Here is a 21,165-nt window from a genome sequence, read left to right on the forward strand (position 1 = left end):
AGGTTCAGGATCCAGTTTAAAATTCTTCTTATCACATACAAAGCCCTTAATCAGCAGGCACCCGGTAACATCTGTGATCTGATCCACCAGACACAACCAGGCCTCTTTAGGTCCTCAGACCAGAGCTTATTGACTGTCCCCCGCTCTTGTCTAAAGACAAAGGGCGATCGTGCCTTTGAGGTAGTGGCTCCAACTCTTTGGAACTCTCTTCCCCTCTGTTTACGGTCTGCAACTTCTTTAGACATTTTCAAAAAGAATCTGAAGACCCACCTATTTAAAATAGCTTTTATCTGTTCTTAAAGTGCCCATCTGCTCTGTAGCCTCATGCTTTTCTGCAATTACTTCCACTCTATGAGAACCTACAACAACCACCGTACTATCACTTGGAAGATTGCTACAGCAGTTTACATACACTGACTGCACATCATCATCCTTAACGAGGGCTTCACTCACACTGCCCATGTTACCCCTCTCATCATACGGGCGCTTTAGTTTAAATCAGCAAGGGAATGAGGCCGCATTGCAGTCGAAGGACTGGGGAGCTGTGGACATGTTCGTCTAACATGGCAAGGGTTAAAGCAGTGGAGGCACAGCCTGTACAGTCTGCAGTGAGCATGGGTCGAGTGGTCCCCAGAACTGCAAACTTTGCACAAAGAAGGTTCAGAGTGCTGCTGATTGTGGGGACGGTAGGACAGTTTCTGGGTTGGCTGATGACCACCTGGCTGATAGTTGTTAACCCTCTGGCTGTTAGCCAGGGAAACATTACACAAGGACAAAACCTTGTCAAACATGGCGCTATTTTTGCCTCCCTTCATATCAATGCGTTCAGCCACCTAGCGATAGCTGAACCTGTTACTATACCAGTGTATACCAACGGGTTGCCAGATCAGGCCATCAACAAACAAGAATAAAGTTCATAGTGGTTAGTTCGAGGTTTACAGTTTGTTAGCCTTATGGAGGCATGGTGAACTGATTCAAGTATATGCAATACCTGGACAGGGCATGCATATATAAGAGGTACCCATAGTCCAGTGTAGACAAAAATGTTGCAGCAACAAGTCTTTTCCTTGCATTTAAAGAGAAACACATTTTGCTTCTAAAGTAGATGGGATTTAAATGAGATTTAAAAGTCAAAGAGTCATCAATTAAAACACACAAATATTTAAAAGAGTTAAACTAATTATTTGAAGTTAGAGTGATAGATTGTATGAACTCCTCTTTTTAACAGATTGTTCAATTATCTATATTTTCACTCATTAACTCGGTTCATCTCCTCTTGATATGTGACAATTATCATTAAATCTATAGTGTTTGTAGCTGTACTCATAGCCAACTGTGTAGTGTAGCTCAGCACATCCGTTAACTATGCACACTGAACAAATTAACATTTTGTTTCTGAGGAGAAAATTGAACTTTTTACAATAACATTGTACATTTTACAGCATTTATCTGATAGCTGTATTTAGCGACTCCTCGTTAATTTCGCAAATTCATCGTCACTCTCAGGGCGTCAACACGTGTCTTCTGTCAAAACCTTTGGCATCTCAAACACATACATGGTGCCCTTTGGTGTCAGCTCATACAGTCTTTCATGCTGTTGTCCAAATTTGTTGTGCATTCAAAAACAAATACAATGTGACATTATGGGAGTTCTATTTGAACACTAACTCTGAGTCTGTTCTCAAAAATCTAATGATAAACAAAAGCTTAATTTTTCTTCAATTTACTTTTCACTGCCTTGACAGCTTCAGTTTGCCTTGTACTCCAAATATCCACATTAGATAGATTAATAAAGAATATTGGACAGTGTGCAAGCTTTCCGTGCACAACAATTTTTATCAAAAAAGGGACTTAAAACAGCAGACAAAAAACAAGAACTTGATGTGAAAAGGGCAGACGTGCTGCTATATGATGATTTAGGAGTGAGACTGGTCTCAATTTTTCACACAAAAAACATGACTCACTAATGACTGATTAAATTCAGATTGAGTGACACTAAAGAATTTGGCTCTTTGGCTACCCCTACAGTTGTGGGATATAACATCACTGTCGTGAGTCCTGTATGTGTACATCCAAACTCATGAATTTGCTGTCATGTTGAAAAGGCCAAAAACACCATCAAAAAGCCCACAAAAATTACATGTGACCAACAAAAGTTGCTTACAGTTACACAAGTCACACAAGTTACAAAATTTCTTTTTGCTTTTTTTTTAAGACTGTTAATAAGAATTGAAGAGAAAATACAAGATGAATGAACATACAACCATACAATTTTACTTTAAAACCATGAGTCAGCTGAGGGATTACTCTACTATAGGTTAGACAACTCGCATTAATCAATACACAAGTGCTGATTTTCAGGTGTTTCATGTGAAAGCTCATTGATTGAGGAACACAAGGATTGACAGTCCACCCCAAAGCACAAACATGTATATTAGCAGTGATGTCATCTGACCTGACTGCTGATAGGCTGCTCAGCCAGGTCATTGTCACACGCACTCTGTCTCTCTTTCACACGCACTCACATACAAACACACTGACCCGATGAAGCACTGAGTTCAGGCCAAAGAGCTTTACATGGCAGAGCAAACATCATGTAATGCACAGAGAGAAAGAGAAAGACTTGCTCATTCAGGAGTGTGTGTGCGTGTGTGTGTGTGTGTGTCCAGTAGAGAGATTTAATCTTTAACCAGTGTTACTGTAGCCTGTACACTGATATAGAGACACAGTATGTAATTACAGCTGCTGCTTGCACACATGCTCTCTTACACAGGTGTGTGTGCGTGTTCATGTGAGATTGTCACTTTGTTTCCTATGGAATGTACCGTGTTTAGGTTTCTTGTTTATCTGGAACATGGAAAAAAAGCTTTAGTCAGTAATTAAAAATGGCAAATGTCCAATGGAAGTTCCTTTTGGTTTTGATCAACAGTCGTATAAGAAGATTATGGTAAAGATATCATGACAGCAGCTTTGTGTGTCTTTGTAGTCTAATACTTTACCAGACTAATTACAAATATTACCAATAAGGTTGAGAAGTGTCAGCACAGTTTCTGAGCAGTACTGTGTCCTAGTTAAATGACCTGCTGCTGCCTCTGCTCCACTTTAACTCCTTCACATTTCACAGCATGATCTCACTCTGGTGACCAGCAGTTTGACTCAAAAGAACTGGATCTAAAATGCTAATTATGCTCTGAAGCCATTCAAGTCACATCTAGGCAAAGAACAGAAGAGGACTGGGAAATCTGAATAGCTTCAGCTGTAATTTCACCAGCAAATTACACTAACAGTGCTGCTAATGTTAAGATTATGAACACAGACAGTATATAAAAGATGGAGGTAACATGCTTTCTAAAAAATATTAAGTCAATGCAGAGAAGCCTTAAACTTGAATTCTGTCTAACTGTCAAGAGGAGGAAAGGGCCTACAGCCATCCAGCAGTTCTGTGAGGAGGTGCAGCCATACATTTAAGCTTTGGACAAGTTAAAGGCTTGACCTGACAGTGGGGCCATGTTAGAAGTGAGATGGTCGCAACAGTCTTTAAAAATAATCCATAGAATTCTCAGTCAAGGTTTCAATAAAGTCAGTAAGATAAGTAACTTAGGCGCCATGACCGTCTGTTCCTAATTCTTCACCAATTCAGTAACTACACGTTGAGATATTTAACCAGTTATATGAAAACTAACCTGCTGGTGGCTAAGGGTAGGAGATGAAAGTCATGACAATCCAGCCAACAGTTTTCTTGAATGTTTCAGTCAGGATCAAAGCAGTGGTTCAATTATAGCAAAGCTAAATATTGTCCATGTGGATGCACCGTATAAGGATCTGCTACAGTAGCAGCAATAAGAAAAGAACAGCAGAAAAAAAAGAAAGAAAATGTAAACATGTATAAACCATAATACACATCATTGTGAAGATCATAAAGCCTCAACGTTGCTGACAACCCCACCATGACTGACAGAAGATGAGGTGGAGCTAACATACAGAAGCCGAGAATAAAACTGCAACGATGATCCGAGTTAATGAAGGGATGGTTGGTCCTTTTAAACCTCAATCTGAAATCCAACACACACTGACCTCTCCGGAAGGACAGCATCTGTTGGAGACGGATGAGCCAAAGTCGCTCTCACTAAGCAGACTTCTGTTTTGCTCTTAATGTCGCTCTGGTTACCACAACTTACCACTACAACTTGCATGTCTTTCAATAATGACGGCTGATTGACCACTTTTAGCCATGGTCTTTGTGGTTTGTTCAAGTGCTACTTTTACCAGAAAATGTGAGAGGACACAAAGTTTTCATGAAGCAGTAAAGCTGCACACCAGCAGGCAGCATTTGTAGCAGTGGTCCTACCTGCTGTCGTGCTGGGGGGGATGCTAAGGCCTGGATCCAGGCCAGTAGTCGGAGTTAGTCCTGCAGGCTGGGATCTGAGACCGGAGGCCAGGGGTAGTGACCTGGTGTTAGCCCCTCCTTGAATCAAAGACAACAAGATCATTTAGAACAAAGACGGACCTGACAGTAACAATCTTGAGCTGCTACGGTTTTTGTTTATATTTTTATTACTACTACTGATGCTACTGCTGGACTATAACATCCTCTCATTGGAAATGCACTGTGCTGCTGCAGTTGCATAGCTGCAGTAACGCACCTGCTCCCATTTGTCCTGGCTCTCCAGACTGGAGCTGTCTCACTCTCCGGAGGTGAGACCTGCCATTGTAATGCAGCTGGGCCTGAGCAGCTGAGGTCAGCTGCAGGTTACACACTTCACACAGCGAGTAAGCCCCACCCTGACCTAGGACCAAACAGCAGGCATGAGTCTGATTGCAGGAGACATGTGAGGAGATTTAACACATCATTGAACCTTGAGCATTTCAGTCACCTGGGGATGAATTCTGCTGGATGGAGAGACTGATGGTTGCAGGTGTGGGTGTGTCCATCAACTCCTGACACATTCCTCCAAAGGCAAAGATCTGCCCACTCTCCAGGAGCTGAGAGGGGCTGAGAGGAGTCTTCATCCCTAAGGAAGAAGAGGAGAAATCATTGCAAACATGTGACCTTTAAAGGGATAGTTCGCCTCTTTTGACATGAAGCTGTATGACATCCCATATTAGCAATATCATTTATGAACATTGACTTACCCCCCGCTGCGTCCTGTGAGCCGAGTTCCAGCCTCGTTTTGGCGTGGACGAAGGTAGTCCGGCTAGTTTGCTAGGGTCCCGAAAATAAAGCGTCTTGCTTCTCAAAACAATATGCGTTCAAAAGAGTAATACATTTGCATCACAAAATCGTCCCTCCAGAAAAAGTCAGACCTCACAATCGCTTGGCGCTATTTCTCTCTACCGTCATATCACTACGTGCTGTGTAAACTGTGCAGACCGAAGTGCAGACTGAGCAGTCCCCTGCTTCCGAGCAGTAAACACCGTAATAGGTGCGGCTATCGCTAGGTAGCTGTACCTGTGCAAAAATAGCTCCAAGCGATTGTGAGGTCTGACTTTTTCTGGAGGGACGATTTAGTGATGCAAATGTATTACTCTTTTGAACGCATATTGTTTTGAGAAGCAAGACGCTTTATTTTCGGGACCCTAGCAAACTAGCCGGACTACCTTCGTCAACACCAAAACGAGGCTGGAACTCGGCTCACAGGACACAGCGGGGGGTAAGTCAATGTTCATAAATGATATTGCTAATATGGGATGTCATACAGCTTCATGTCAAAAGAGGCGAACTATCACTTTAAGGGATAAGCGATAAGAGACCAACATAGGGTGCCATCATGGATTACTATCCATGATTCACTTTTCTTTAAGATCAACTGTGCATCACTACATCACCAAACTTCTACAGCCAAATATTTAGAAAATATCATCAGATATATTATATCAAATTGAATTTCCAACACAGGCGATATCTGGCCAAAGAAACATGTTAGGGTTATGGAGTATTGAACCAACATGTCAACACTGAATAGAGCACCAGTGTGAAGGTGACACCAAACATCAATGTGACTTCAAATTTGCTAAAAGGAGACTCTAAATGAGACAAGTGGACGGAAAGATGGATGAACAGAAGCAAGGCCTGAATGACACCGGATGCATCAAACGCTCACAGGGAGAGTGATGTAGTCATGATTAAGATGAGAGAGAAAGGATGACATATGCATGTTGGTGTGTGTCCAATATACAGTGTGTGTGTAGGTCAGTCCATCACTGTGTCCATCTGTCGTACTGTCAGCTTTGCCAAGTCACATGACCACTGACAGGACACACACCCCCCCACTCGTTTTTTTCCACATTCAGTTACATTTATTGTCATGACATACCTTACAGCTGTATATTTCTATGCACTGTGGGGTAGTGGATCGAATTGGGATCAGCTCATTATGAAATTAATAACAGGAAAGAAACCCTTATGATTTTTTATTTCATTTCACACACTACAGCAGGTGCTGCTCATATGTTATGCACTAGTAAGAAAATTTGTTTAACATCTATTGTGCCAGGTTTTGTTCAGATAACTTTTTATTAATAAGTTGTTACAATTGTTTTCAAATTGATTTTGGAATCTTGAAGTCTTGGAGTCATTTTAATAGAGTTCAAGAGAAGTGTCACAAGACAAACAGTTGTTCTGTGTGACACCCATGAACTGTGACCATGGGAGATTCGAGCATCTTCAGGCAGCACAACCTTAATATTATGAAGAAGCACTTATATTTTATGTCAGCTTTCTAACTACTTGAACTAATGACATACATAGGTATGTTTTACCTCATAGGTAATTGAAATAACTGTATAGTGATTTGTTCAAACATGGTAAATGCACAACGATTGAACTGATTATGCAGCTCCAACAACTGACAATTTAAAAAAAAAAACTCCAAACACTATGCTTGTGCTCGGATTATTCACACACTTATTATACAGCATTCACTCTATAGAGGAATCAGGATAGGGACAGGCAGCTGCTGATGCATTTCACCCACTACCTGAATGCAGCTGTACATCTTACATATGCAACAGATATTTACAGTCGCATGTTGCAAAAATAAACAGGGACAGGACAGATATACAAATCTGAGGCGATGTATAGCACAAATTTGCTGTTTTTGGTTGAGAAAATGTAATCAATATCTCTGTCCACAACACTTATAAGTATAAAATAAATATATGTAACATTTTTCAGTTTTACTGTACGCATGTATAAAGTCTTTAATATATAAACAATGAATACATTTTTAAATGTGTAAAAATAAACACCTCTTTTTGAAGGCATGGTGGCCCGATTGTTATATGTCATATGAAAATATTTCAAATCTGAGCAACAATGCACTGTACCACTAATATGTTTACTGTAAACTTTATTATATTATGTTATGTATATTAGTAAATATATATATACTATGTATAACTTATATCTAAATTAAAATATAGTTCCTATACATATATTACAAATAATTTTGCCATCCTGCATCTCGTGCAAAGAAAGAGAGTAAGTAGGAAGAAGCTTAAACCATTTCTTTCCTTGATCGGCATGAAAAACGTGAGATCACTGGCAAATGAATTGGACGAGTTTGGAGCAAGAATATTTAGAGGGCTGTAATATTTGTTTCACCGAGACATGGCTGCAGGAACAACTCTAAGACCTCTCTACCCATCTTTCAAGTTCTACAGACAGACAGAGACTGCAGTCAGAAAGGTAACAGTAAAGGAGGGATTCTATTTTGTTATTTTTCTTCACTAATTGATACTGCAGCTAAATCATTTCTCTTCTGGGCTTAATAATGTATCACTGAGTTGAATTGAAATGAACCAACATTGAATTCCAGGTTTTACCTAACCAATATGTAAAGGAGGAAGTACAAAGCAATTTTCATTAGTCAACCTCTGGCTGTCCTTTACATAATTTCAAGCATTTCTACTCCTTTCCTCTTGCTGCTCTCCAGTTTCAAGTAGCCTTCACAGACAGATTATAATTAATTGCGGAGATGTTCACCCACAACCTTGTGGAAGCATATACGTTCCTATTATAGTTTTTGCATGGAGGATCAGTAGGTCAGCTTCTACAGAAAGAGCTATGCACTTGCATAACAAATAAAGTCAGTAGAAAAGTTCACACGGTGAAAACAAATTGTTCTGTACACAGCTGCCTGCAGAGAACCTGTTTCATGACATTTATGTCATCATTTATGTGCATCTCACCTGAACCTCACAAACACACAGATGTGGAAAGTATCCCAGCCATGTTAGGAAGTGCTGCTTGATCAAAAATGTGTCAAATGAACAATCTCTGTGGTTTCTTGATTTGAAAGTCTCTGTCAATGTATGAGACTTGAGCTGTTTTCACACATGTACAGAAGTCCTAAAATTTTCCAGAGATCTTCAAGAGGGGTGGCATAAGAACCCAAATGACTACAGCATTTGCTCTGCACTTCTTCGTCGACATTTTTGAGAGAGCCTCCAAGTAAAATCTCTAGAAGATTGGCAGTTAAGACTATGCCTGAACGTAGAAATTAATCTTCCTGAGCATTTATTGGTAAGAGTTGCTGCTTCATATTCTTTTCTGCTGACTTGTAAGTTGCTTTCCACTCACTCAACCATATTTATGGAGATACACAAAATACATGTGTCAGTGAAATAAAAAAAAAACTCATCAAGCAGCCTCATCTGCCCATCTCTATTATACACTGTGATTTTTAAAGCATCCTTTTTGCATCATATTCTGCCTTCTGTGCGCTCCACACAAATACCCAAGTCAACCCTGAATCACATTTTTAGCTGTGAGTACACGCAGATAATGTCCCACTGTGAAGTGAGCAGCTACTGCAGAAAATGCTGTCTGCACAATCTCCTGAAAGACCCTGGTGCTCATGTGTGAAAACAGCTTTATGTTAACTTATTAAAATGGGACCTTGAAGAAAAAGAAAAACATGTTACTTGGGTTTAATTCCTATGTATTAAGATGGAAGAGCATTGATTCAGTAATTTAATATCACAGCTGAATTAATTTAGTCACAAGACCCCTTATGATGAAAAAGTTTTTTGGACAACGTTTTCCTTCGCCCGGACGCGGGTCACCGGGGCCTCCCCCTGGAGCCAGGCCCGGGAGCCAGGCCCGGCTGCGAGCACCTGGTGACCGGGCCTGTGCCCATAGGGCTCGGTTGGGCACAGCCCGAAAACATGATATGGGTCCCCCTTTCGACAGGCTCACCACCCGTGGGAGGGGCCAGCGGGGTTGGGTCCAATGTGAGCTGGGTGGCAGCCGAAGGCGAAGACCTTGGCGGTCTGATCCTCGGCTACTGAAGCTGGCTCTTGGGACGTGGTATGTCACCTCGTTGAAGGAGCCAAAGCTGGAGAGGTTCCAGCTAGATATAATTGGACTCACCTCGACGCATGGCTTGGAACCGGTCTCCTTGAGAGGGGTTGGACTCTCTTTCACTTTAGAGTTGCCCGTGGTGAGAGGCGCGGAGTGGGTGTGGGCATACTCATTGCCCCCCGGCTGTGTGCCTGTACATTGGGGTTTACCCTGGTGGATGAGAGGGTAGCCTCCCTCCGCCTTCGGGGTGAGGGGACGGGTCCTGACTGTTGTTTGTGCTTACGCACTAAACAGCAGCTTAGAGTACCCACCCTTTTTGGAGTCCCTGGAGAAGGCACTGGAGAGCGCTCCTGCAGGAGACTCCCTCGTTCTGCTAGGGGCAATGACAGTAAGAACTGGAAGGGAGTGATTGGGAGGAGCGGCCCCACCGATCTGAATCAGAGTAGTGTTCTGTTGTTGGACTTCTGTGCTCGTCATGGACTGTCCATAACGAACACCACGTTCAAGCATGTCCATATGTGCACTTGGCACCAGGACACCCCTAGGCCGCAGTTCGATGATCGACTTTGTGGTTGTATGGGCCATGTTCCGTGCCTCCACTGTTGAGGCGGCTGACTGGAGCTGTGGCCGTAAGGTGGTCGGTGCCTGTCGTGGCAGCAACCCCCGAACCCACTGGTGGACACCAGCGGTGAGGGAAGCCATCGAGCTGAAGAAGGAGTCCTATCGGGCCTTTTTGGCAGGCCAAGGGGAACGCAGACTCGGCAGTTGCTAAGGCAAAAACTCGGGCATGGGAGGAGTTCGGTGAGGCCATGGGGAACGACTTTCGGACGGCCTCGAAGCGATTGTGGTCCACCATCCAGCGGCTCAAGGGGGGGAAGCGGTGCACTGTCAACACTGTTTATGGTGGAAATGGGGCTCTGCTGCCCTCAACTAGGGACGTTGTGAGTCGGTGGGGGGAATACTTCGAGGACCGTCAGATAGTCGAATCTCGAATTCAGAAGGAACAGTATGGTTTTCACTTTGGATCGCCTTGTTGCTGAAAAGTGCTATATAAATAAATTTCACTTCACTTCACTTCACTTTTCATCCTGGCCGTGGAACAGTGGACCAGCTCTACACCCTCAGCAGGGTCCTGGAGGGTGCATGGGAGTTTGCCTAACCAGTCTACATGTGTTTTGTGGACTTGGAGAAGGCTCGTTTCCCTCAGGGAGTCCTGTGGGGGGCTGTTCGGTCTCTGTATGACCGGTGTCAGAGTTTGGTCCGGGCACATCCCATTGGGAGGAAGACCCCGGACACGTTGGAGAGACTTTTTCTCTCGGCTGACCTGGGAACGCCTTGGGGTCCCCCCGGAAGAGCTGGGGGAAGTGGCCGAGGACAGGGACGTCTGGGTTTCTCTGCTCAAGCTGCTGCCCCCGCGACCCGATCCCTGGAGAAGCGATAGATGATGGATGGATGGATGGAATTAATTTAGAAATAAAGACCAATTGAGAACCATAAAATCATTGACATGCTGTAACTACACAACTTCTGTTAATTGGAGAAAAGTGATTAGGTAACAGTGAATTATATTTCTTATTCCTAGAAAAGTTTTGGTTTCACTTTAGCCTTCCCAAGAAACAATAACTGAGGCCCATGAATACTGTAGTAATCAAAAGCATGAACCAAAACGAGGACAAATGTCTAATTTGTTAGTCAGGGGGAGGAAACTTTTCAGGTATCCAGTCATACCAGTTTACGCCTGAGTTCCTGCTGGTTGTTAGTATTTGACCTAAAGTTCTGCAGACAGATGGTTAATCTGCCAGAGTGATGAATTAGCTACAAAATGAAGACACACGCACACATCTGTAGATACAACCACACACACAGAGAGAGAGCCATCTGATGCCGACATCAGGATTAAATATAACTCCTCCATTGAGCTGGGAATTACACAGACACATTCACGCACACGCACAGGTAAACATAGGCACGTGCACACAGTAAGATGCCAACAAAGAAAGAGTCAGTTGGTGAATTGAGTGCTCAAGATATAAATTAAATCTTTGCATTTACATTTCTGTCATATTGTGTACAAGTGTGTGAGTCTAAACCAGGCTGACCGAGCAGTCAGCAATCAGATAGCCAGCTGTGGATTATAATCCCCCTCACACACACACATACACACACACAAACAGCAGTCAAGCAACAATGTGTTTCCTGACTGAAAAGAAAATGCAGAGAAATCTCTTCTCTTGCCTTTTAATGACCTGAAGACTTCAAAGAAGCACGTGAGTGAGTTTCAGCCTCATCTCCATGTCTTTCATGTCACAGTGAAATAGGGTTCATCATCTCAGTTAGAGTGCTGAACTCAGACCATTGACACCTAAAATAAATCCAGAGTAGCAGAACTGTCGTGAATATATTAAGTACAACTGAATCTTTGAGCCAAAGCCGATGCTTGCTTGTTTGAATGAAATTTGTTTAGCTGGTAAAAAAAAAAGTGGCTTCCACTGGCTTCTCACTGAGTGTTGATGATTCCCCTTGCAGGCCCCGTCCAAATGTTAAAACTCAGCCCATAAAATGTACAGATAAAAGTACCACACATTTTTCTACACTGTGGACAGGTTTTATAATAAAGGATGAAATGTCATGTCAAATGTGTACATTGTCTGCAGTTAGAGGTGCCCTTCCAACAGTTTCACTGGCTTATCTTTTACAATCATACTGATTTAAGCTAACATACTACACTAGCAGCAGAACATAAAATATAGATAAATGTGCTTATTTGAGTAATGTTTAAGGGCACCTATCATAGTTTTCTTGTTTTCTATTATGTATGTTGGAACATTGGATGTTCATATTCTTTGAAGAAAAAATAAGTGCAAATCTAGTTGGAACTATTATCGTCATCCTCTTTGAGAGCATCTTTGGTTTTTGGAAAATAAATACTTTTCTGAATTACCTCGTCTTCTGAGTCGTGCAATTGGGTCCATCTGAACTGTGTCTCAGGTCGTGACATACAGGGCTTTCTTCATCACATCTTTTCTTGCTTTTACAGTCTTCATGTCAGCGAGTGGACAAACAAGAGGCTCATCCGATTGGTTGTAAGCTCTGAATCCTGCCGGTGTTAAAGATAAAGGGACAGAGGCACTAATGTATGGCACTGTCCCCTGAGAGTGACACACGCACGCACACACAAATGCAGAAACCTGAGGGAACGATAGGACAAAGAAACTAATGGATATGTGAAAGGACAGAGAGGGGTCTGAGAGTGGATCTTTAACCCTGAGGCCAGTAGCTGGTAACAGTGACCGAAGAAATACACAAGCACACATTAAACAGGACAGCGGTCGACAGAAGCAAATACGCTGAAACAAACTCCAAGACACAGTTTAATGTTCGTCCTTGCAGAATTCTGACACAAGAAGAAGCTTCCTAAAAGTGTGTTTATTATACATGAATAAATTGAAACATTGTTAAACTTTATTCAAACATTCATAAAAGCATTTTTACATCCTTCTGCTTTTCCTTTCTTAGGTGAGGCATATTTACATAAACAGTAGCCCTTTTAGTAGCCATTTTAGACAACCTATTACCTCATACTGTTTAGTTTCTGGTGAAGTGACACGGATGTCTGCAGAAAGAAGTCCAAAAGAAGAAAAAGAAAAAAAGACTAATCTTTTCCAGAACCAGTCATATTTTTAATTAAAACTAAACCAGTTGAAAAAAAAACAGCTTTGCAAAAGTCGTAATAACGGATGGAGTTTTATCTCCTTTTTTCAGGCAGAGCTTTCATCCAGGCTGCACATGACCTCCAACATGCTCCACAGGGTCAAATCCTAACAAACTATTCCATTTCTAACCTCAAAAGCGAAACTGGGGCAGCTCTGACCTGAACCACAAGCTTTAGATTGGACCTATGGAGCTTGTGGAGAGAAAGAACTACCGTACAGTCTGAATTCAGGGCAAAGACTCCTTGTGCTCTAGACACATCTAGAAACAAGACACTGTTTCCTTCGGAAATGTAACTACTTTAGCATTGATTGTTGATTCTGACTTTGACAACAAAAATGTAATAAGATAAGATACAGTACTGTGCAAAGATCTTGAGCCACCACTCATTTCTATGTTAACTGCCTGAAAAAATTGAAAACATGTGCAGTGATATGTATCGAAACCTGTGCAAACATAAATGGGAATACTGTATATCATGCAAAAACAGGGTTTGTACAATTCCAATTAGCTTGAAAGTTAAAATGTGGTATGAGCACCTTTATTCTTCAACGCAGCCTTAACCCTCTTAAATAAGCTTACTTCTTTTTTTTGTTGTCTTCAGGAATGATTCTCCAGGCTTCCGTTCTCTGTAAAGATGATACCACACTGCTTCAATAATGTTGAGTTCAAGGCTCATGGGAGGATACATCACACTAAAAGAGCTGCCACTAATTCTCAATCCAGTTCTCGTGTCATTGTTAAGTTGTCTGTTATGTGTAGACACAACATGGGTTCATCCCTTGAATTAGGTGGCTTTTTAATGCTTGAATGGTTCATAGTTCAGTTTTACGCAGTTGAAAATAATAAGAAAGGAATAGATAAATAAATAAAACAGTTTCCTCTGAGGGGTGTTCCATGAACGTAGCTAAAGAAAGCCAGGCTGTATCAGGAAAACCTCGCTTAAACTAACGTCGTCTCTCAATTAAGCCTCAAGTCGCTGCACTGAGACAGTTCAGCTACATCTAATCGAGGCTAATTCAAGCGAGGCTTACATAGTCTGGCTAAGTGCGAGTGCTCGAGGAACGTAGGAAGCCCTGACGAGTGGATGGTGTAAAAAAGGAGATGGCAGAAAAGGAGAGCAAGACAAGAGCTGTTGTTTTTTTCAGTAGCTGAACAAAGAATGCTGATGGAGCTGTATGAGGATTTTAAAAGTGTCATCACCAGAAATGGTAATACAGCTGTGATCAATAAAGCGATGGAAACGGCATGGCTAACAACTGCCGACAGACTAAATGCGTAAGTTATACAACTTTCATACCATTGTCAATTGTTACATGTTTATTTCACTGTCCTCATGTATTTATGCTCTCCTCTTTGTGTTATACATTTTTTAAATAAAGCATGCTGAATTGTCTCTGTATGAGATGTACAGCACAAATATACTGGCCCTGCTCAGTTTATTAATAACCCAATAATTAACGCGCATCATCATAGTTTGTGACTATATTATTGTGAGTGTGTGACCCACATATTAATTCTTCACTGTTAGATCTCAACAGGATCAATATTAACAGCCAAAAGCGTACATGGCAGCAGGTGAAAATAAAGTACAGGAACATATTTCAGAATGGTAAGTAGCCTTTCAAAGAAATGTGTTTGTCCAAAAAATGTGTTGAGCTGTAAATATGTTGCACTGTAGCTACCACAAAAAAGACACTGGTGGGGGTCCTCCACCCGAAAATCTCACACCAGCAGAGTAACTTGCTCTAACCAGTAATCGAGGGCAGCCACTGGTGGAAGGAATAGAGGGAGGGACCTCCTCAGGATATGTTCCCAAAAGTGTGAGGTACTTGGTTTCACAGGACATAAATGTAACATTGCTCAGCATTACTCAAAGGGGTTGATGTGGTGTTTTTCAAAATGAGAAATCCAGTTCAGAGTCTATGGAAAATTATCCCCAAGTGTACCTGTACTTTTAGGCTATGGAAAAAAGTTTGGGTTTACTCGTCGGCCTCCACAGGTCCAGCAGGGGCCTGGATGCGTACATGGGTACAGTCTATTGCACCGATAACATTGGGGAAGCCTGAGGGAGATGATGAACTTGATGCAAATACGTCAGCCAGCAGATTGTTTTACATTATTGGCTATTGTAAATGTGGAGCAGGAGCCTGAAAGGACCAGTCTGGTCCTGGGTGGGTGTAGGTAGGGTGTTTTGTGAAATGTGGGACGGAGATGTAATAAGGTATTAATTAGTTTTAATGAATACCATGTTCTTTTTCATTTAGTTTCATGTTCAGTACTTGTATAGTTGCGTTTCTTTAGTTGCACTGGCACTGACTGATTGAATTATTGATTTTTCGACACAGTGAAAGTGGTGATGATAACCACAATTTTTTTGGTTTAGTTTTTTTATACAAGGCATGAGTTGCGGGAGCGCGGAATTCTACCAGGTGGAACTTTCTTTCCGGAGTCTGTTTCAGCCAGTCAGACATTCTTTGAGACATAGCTAAGCTAAATTTGAACGTTAGCCTGCCCAGGAGCAGTCGAGTTCAGCGGCATAAGTTACCATGGTTACTCAGCGGGCATTCAAATAAGCCACGTTGGTGGAACGGAACTCTCTCTTAAATGAGACAGAATTATCGAGATAAGCCAGCCTTTCCCTTAATCCAGCTTCGTGGAACACCCCTCTAGTGTGCCGTGTAGCTCAACTGATTTAGCTGGTGCCCCACAGAGACTGTAGCTCCTCAACGCAGCCACTCCAGATTTGAGTCCCGGCCTGAGGCCCTTTGCTGCATGTTTTCCCCCACCTTTCCTGCCCTCCTACTGCCAATTAAAGGCCACTGGAGCCTAAAAAAAATTCCTCTGATAATGGTTAGCTCGAAAGACTGGACTAAGACTGAAAGACCCTCACATTTTCTGGGGAACTATTGCTCAAGACCATTTTAAAATATCACAAGAACATCTGGCTCCTTGTCAGTGAAACATAAAGAAATGAGGAGTGGATCAAGACTTTTGAACAGTATTTTATCTCAGCTTCAAATGTTTTAAAATGTTCATCTTTTATCAAAATCACAATTGGACAGACACTATAGATGTGTCAAGCACAATTCATCTGGACAGACATGGATACACATTCATGACATGACAAATACTTATACGAATACTGAGGCTAGTTAAGACGTTTTCAATTCAAAATATACATTACCACAAAAAAATTTAAGTTTACAATCAACTGAATAGCCTCTACATTCTTTGATAAGAGTGTCTCTTGAGGCAGTGCAGGTTTGTTTATTCTGGGCTATACAAATATGGTGGAGGGTTGTGGAGTGCAACCACCTGTATTTTTGGATTGATACTGCTTGTTCTAAGCTGAAGAGTTAATTAAGGGAAACTGGACTTCTTTTTCCTGATTCTTGACATCTCTTATCCCTCAGATAAAATGTCTGTTACTGTTTGCGTCTTCTACTTTTGTTGAGAACTAAAACATTATGACAGAATGTGGAATTCAATATGGCACCTGCTCAGGTGTAGAGCATGTTTGTGTGAATTTTAATCCGCTTAGAAGCAACACTGTATTGTATGGTTTTTACGTACCACAGCAGAAAATGGCTGCAAACATGCACACAAAGCTTGAGCTTGTGTGAGCTTGTTCTGTCGAACCATTATTTCAGGACACTGTGACTTCAGTTCTGTCTTTAAATAGCTCTGCCCCATCAGGACCTGACTCTTGCAACTCAAAGTGCATCTCCACTCAACAAATAAAATCCAGGACTGAACTGCCAACACTGCTACTCACAGCCCCCCCCCCCCCAACACTAAAGAACCAGCTCTCCACAGCACTCACAGAGAAAGAAAAAGGATTCAAAAAGAAAAGGAGATCTAGGCTTCGGCGAGGCAGGTGGAGAATGAACACATCTTTAATACAGGATAAGGTGTTTTCTGCAGAATTAGCTGCAGATTTATCCTCATTCTTTGAAATTAATATGGGCAGCACAGAGAGGGTGGCAATGGTTTGGGAAGCATCCAAAGCGTACATCAGGGGTAAATTGATTGCTAAATCATCAAAAAGGAAAAAAGAGCAGAACGATAGTATTAAAAAGTTAGAAGCTGAATTAAGCTCTATGGAAAAAGATTTGGCCAGACACTATTCTGAAAGTTTAGTTAAAAACATTTGCAAATGTAAACATCAAATTCATGACATTTTCAGTAAAAAAGAAAAATATGCTATGTTCAGACTTAAAACAAGATTTTATGAATCAGGGGAAAAAACTGGCAGACTCTTGGCTAGGCAACTAAAGGAACAGAACTCTGCTTATATAATTCCAGCTATAAGAGCGGGAGGGGCCCTTATAACATCTTCTAAAGGTATTAATGATGTCTTTAGAGACTTCTATGAAAATCTTTATAAATCAGCTGGTGATATAAATGAGCTATCACCCAGAGATTTTTTTCTCAAATATAAATCTTCCAACCCTATCTACTGATCAGGTGACTCTTCTGGACACGCCAATAACTCAAGAAGAGGTTTAAAACTGCCATTTTGTCCATGAATACATGGAAGTCACCGGGCCCTGATGGGTTTCCTGTGGAGTATTATAAGGAATATATTAATATAATTACTCCAATATTGACAATTGTGTTTGAGGAAGCATTTCGCAGTGGCTCACTTCCACCGTCTTTTAATGAAGGTCTGATATCTCTGATACCTAAAAAGGGGAAGGATCATACAGATCCTACGAATTTTAGACCAATCAGCCTCATCAACGTAGACAGAAAAATATTGGCTAAAGTGCTGGCCCTAAGACTTGAAACCATTTTACCTCATATTATACATGTTGATCAAGTAGGCTTTATAAAAGGAAGGTCTTCTACTGATAATTTGAGAAGGCTTATGCATTTAATATGGTTGAATGCTTCTAGCACAATGCCGGTGGCAGCAGTCTCGCTAGACGTAAGGGCCGCTTTCGATAGGATCGAATGGGGGTTCTTGCACTCTGCCCTGCTAAGGTTTGGCTTTGGCTCTGGGTTTGCAAAATGGGTCAAAATAATATACAATCAACCCAATGCTTCAGTTTTGACAAATGGTCTTATTTCATCTCCGTTCGATCTTTCTAGAGGAACGCGACAGGGATGCCCCTTATCACCTCTCTTGTTCACAATTGCACTGGAACCCCTAGCAGTAACTATAAGAATGAATCCTGCCATTAAGGGAGTAGAGGGTGGTGGGGCTGAACACAAGCTAATGCTTTACGCTGATGATATTCTTTTCCTTACTAGGGATCCTCAGAATTCTTTGCCTGCATTAATGAACACCATCGATATATACTCTACATTGTCTGGTTACCAAATTAACTGGACCAAATCAGAGGGGATGCCCATATCTAAGCACTGCCACCCGAACATGGTGACACAGTATAATTTTAGATGGGTTCCTAAAGGCATGATCTATTTGGGTATAAAACTAACGTCTGAGATAGATGAGATGGCATCACTTAATTTTGAGCCTCTTCTTCAAAACATTAAAACAAACCTGGGAAAATGGGGAAAGTTAAATTTGAGTCTTTGGGGTAAGATAAATGTCATTAAAATGGTAATAGCACCACAATTTAACTATATATCTATGATGCTACCCATATGTACACCTGATCACATTTTTAAACAATACGAAAACATAGTTAGAGACTTTCTATGGGCGGGGAGAAAACCCAGATTTAAATGGAGTAAAATGTGTACACCCAAGGAGAAAGGGAGACTGGGCCTTCCTGATGTTAGGCTGTATAGTTTGGCATTTGAAATGGCTAAGATAACCTGTCACTGGAGGGGAAATGGGTCTGAAATAGTATGGGCAAATATAGAGACAAACATGGCAGCACCATTTCATCCAATGCATGTCCTATCCCAACGTTTAAAAAATGGAGATAAAGATATCAATCCAATTATTAAACATTCTCAACAGGTTTGGGCAAAGGTTCACAGATTACACAAGATCTCCCACTATAAACAAATGTATGCTTCACTCTGGCTCAACCCAGAAGTTAAGATTGGGAAGCAGAACGTTTTCTGGAAAAGATGGCTGGAGAAGGGTATATGCACGGTGAAAGATCTTTACAAGGATGGGACATTTATGTCATTCAATGACCTGGTTCAACAGTATCAGTTGTTGGAAAAAGGAGATTTCTGGAAATACTTACAAATAAGACATGGTGTAATTAAAAGGTTTGAATTACAGAATATAAACAACCCGATTTTTGACTATCTAGAAAACCCTCTAAATCGCAAAGCATCAACATTCTATCAAAACACAATGTCTATAACTAGTGGCATATGTGACCATTTAAGAATAATTTGGCAGAGAGACCTTGACTGTAAAATTAATGAGGATAAATGGAGTCAAATTATAGCACAGAATGGCAGATATGTCAAAGATGCCAGAGGGAAGTTTATCCAGTATAAAGTTCTACACCGCTATTATTGGACTCCCTGTAGGCTTTTTAGGGTAGGGCTCACAAACAATAATTTATGTTGGAAGTGTACAAAAGAGATGGGAACCTTTTTGCATGTCATATGGGAATGCCCCATGGTTAACCCATTTTGGCACAATGTGGTGAAATATCTGGAGGTGTGGGCAGGAGTGACCCTGCCATTATCCCCACGTCTTTTGGGAGATAAAAGTGAGGCCCCAACATTGAACAGAAAGGCATACTCGGTTTTGATGGTGGGAATAACCTCATGCCTCAGAATTATATTAAAGAATTGGAAATCAACCACATGTCCTAAACTCCAAGAGTGGAAAATCCTGATGAGTGAGGCCACCTCCTATGAGGTCATGTTAGCAAGGATAAGGAGTAAAGGTCCCGTGGAACTGGGGCATTGGGATTTTTTCATGGAACATCTTACTTCTAACTAGAGCCAAAACTGTGAAGCCTGACCTAAGAAATATTATTTAACTTTATTTCAGTCATTTACTGTATTACTGCTACATGTGCAATGTTGTTGATATTCCTTTCTATTTTATTTTTATCTTATATATTTACTTATTGTATTTAATTTTATTGGACAGGAACTACCTAAGCCTTTGAAAATGTGTCCTTGTAATGATGACCCATCTGTCTATTTTCTGTATGATGTACCACTGAAAGATGTTACTGAGCATGTTTAAATAAAAAAATTTGAATTACAAAAAAAGAAAAGAAAAGGAGATCTAACGCTGAAACCCTTTGACTCATTGACACATATATGAGCAGTAATGAGGACACAGAGCAAGTTCAGATTCTCAGCCTCCGAGTGTGTTGCACAGATGTTGCATACTGTAATATTGTACAATTTGAGGTCTGAACAGAAAGAGCAGCAGAAGTGCCAATGTAGATTAGTCTCTCTTGAAAAAAATGGTCCTCTGTTGTAAATCTGGGTTCTTCAAAATCTTTTAAAATTTACTTATAATCCCAGTGTTTTATCAATACTTAATTCCATACTGTGTTAACAGTTTAACATTTTCAAGAAAATGTTGATTGTTTTTTTAGAGGGTTTTGAGAAGATCAACACGGTTCACGTCTGCATGCTTAATATTAAGCTACATCCAAGAAAAAATTCAGCTTAGCATATTCAATTACATTCAGTTCAATTCAATAATACTTTTTTATTCCCCAAAAGGAAATTATATTATTATTATTAGTAGTAAAGATGTGCTATTTTTTATAAATAGATAACAAAATAAAACATAAATACGTTGACAAACATATAGTAAGTTGAAGTGTAGCAGAGAGGAAGGTGTGGTAAAAATCTTCAGAGGTCACAATGAGTTTAGGAGTTTTTGTAGCTTAGCAACAACTTAGCTGATAATGTCACTCACAGTATTAACAGGTAACACAGATGAACTCTCTCAGTAGACGAGATAGACAAAAACTCCCAGCCAACAGTTCAACATCTTGGGTGCAGAGTTGCTCCTTCACAGTGACATGTCCTGGATCACTCTATCTATTGTTAAAAGGCTCTGTAATCCTACTCCTTTACTGTTACCTCTCTGTCTGCACTCTCTGTCAGCCTGTATAGTTTGAAAGGCGTCTTCCTGGTACTCCACAGCTAGCCTGGATTCATCAAAAGTTCAAAGTCCATCAAGCTAGCTATGCTTTATCAACTATGTGTATTAGTTTTACAGTTACATTAGTTTA

At 41.0% G+C, this 21,165-nt stretch overlaps 1 protein-coding gene across 3 annotated transcripts in view; it reads right to left on the bottom strand.

The window, feature by feature from the left end:
- znf385b (zinc finger protein 385B) overlaps positions 1 to 21,165 on the bottom strand; it is a 100,397-nt gene that overhangs the window by 62,274 nt on the left and 16,958 nt on the right. For all 3 annotated transcript variants that reach the window (XM_075479178.1, XM_075479177.1, XM_075479175.1), the window contains exons 2-4: positions 4,875 to 5,012; positions 4,644 to 4,787; positions 4,349 to 4,465 (exon numbers count right to left, since the gene is read on the bottom strand). In XM_075479178.1, the coding sequence (XP_075335293.1) occupies positions 4,349 to 4,465; positions 4,644 to 4,787; positions 4,875 to 5,010 (397 nt within the window). In that variant the 5' untranslated portion in view covers positions 5,011 to 5,012. The remainder of the gene's footprint in view (positions 1 to 4,348; positions 4,466 to 4,643; positions 4,788 to 4,874; positions 5,013 to 21,165) is intronic.

Source organism: Odontesthes bonariensis, chromosome 12, assembly GCF_027942865.1.
Source record: "Odontesthes bonariensis isolate fOdoBon6 chromosome 12, fOdoBon6.hap1, whole genome shotgun sequence".
NCBI lineage: Eukaryota > Metazoa > Chordata > Actinopteri > Atheriniformes > Atherinopsidae > Odontesthes > Odontesthes bonariensis.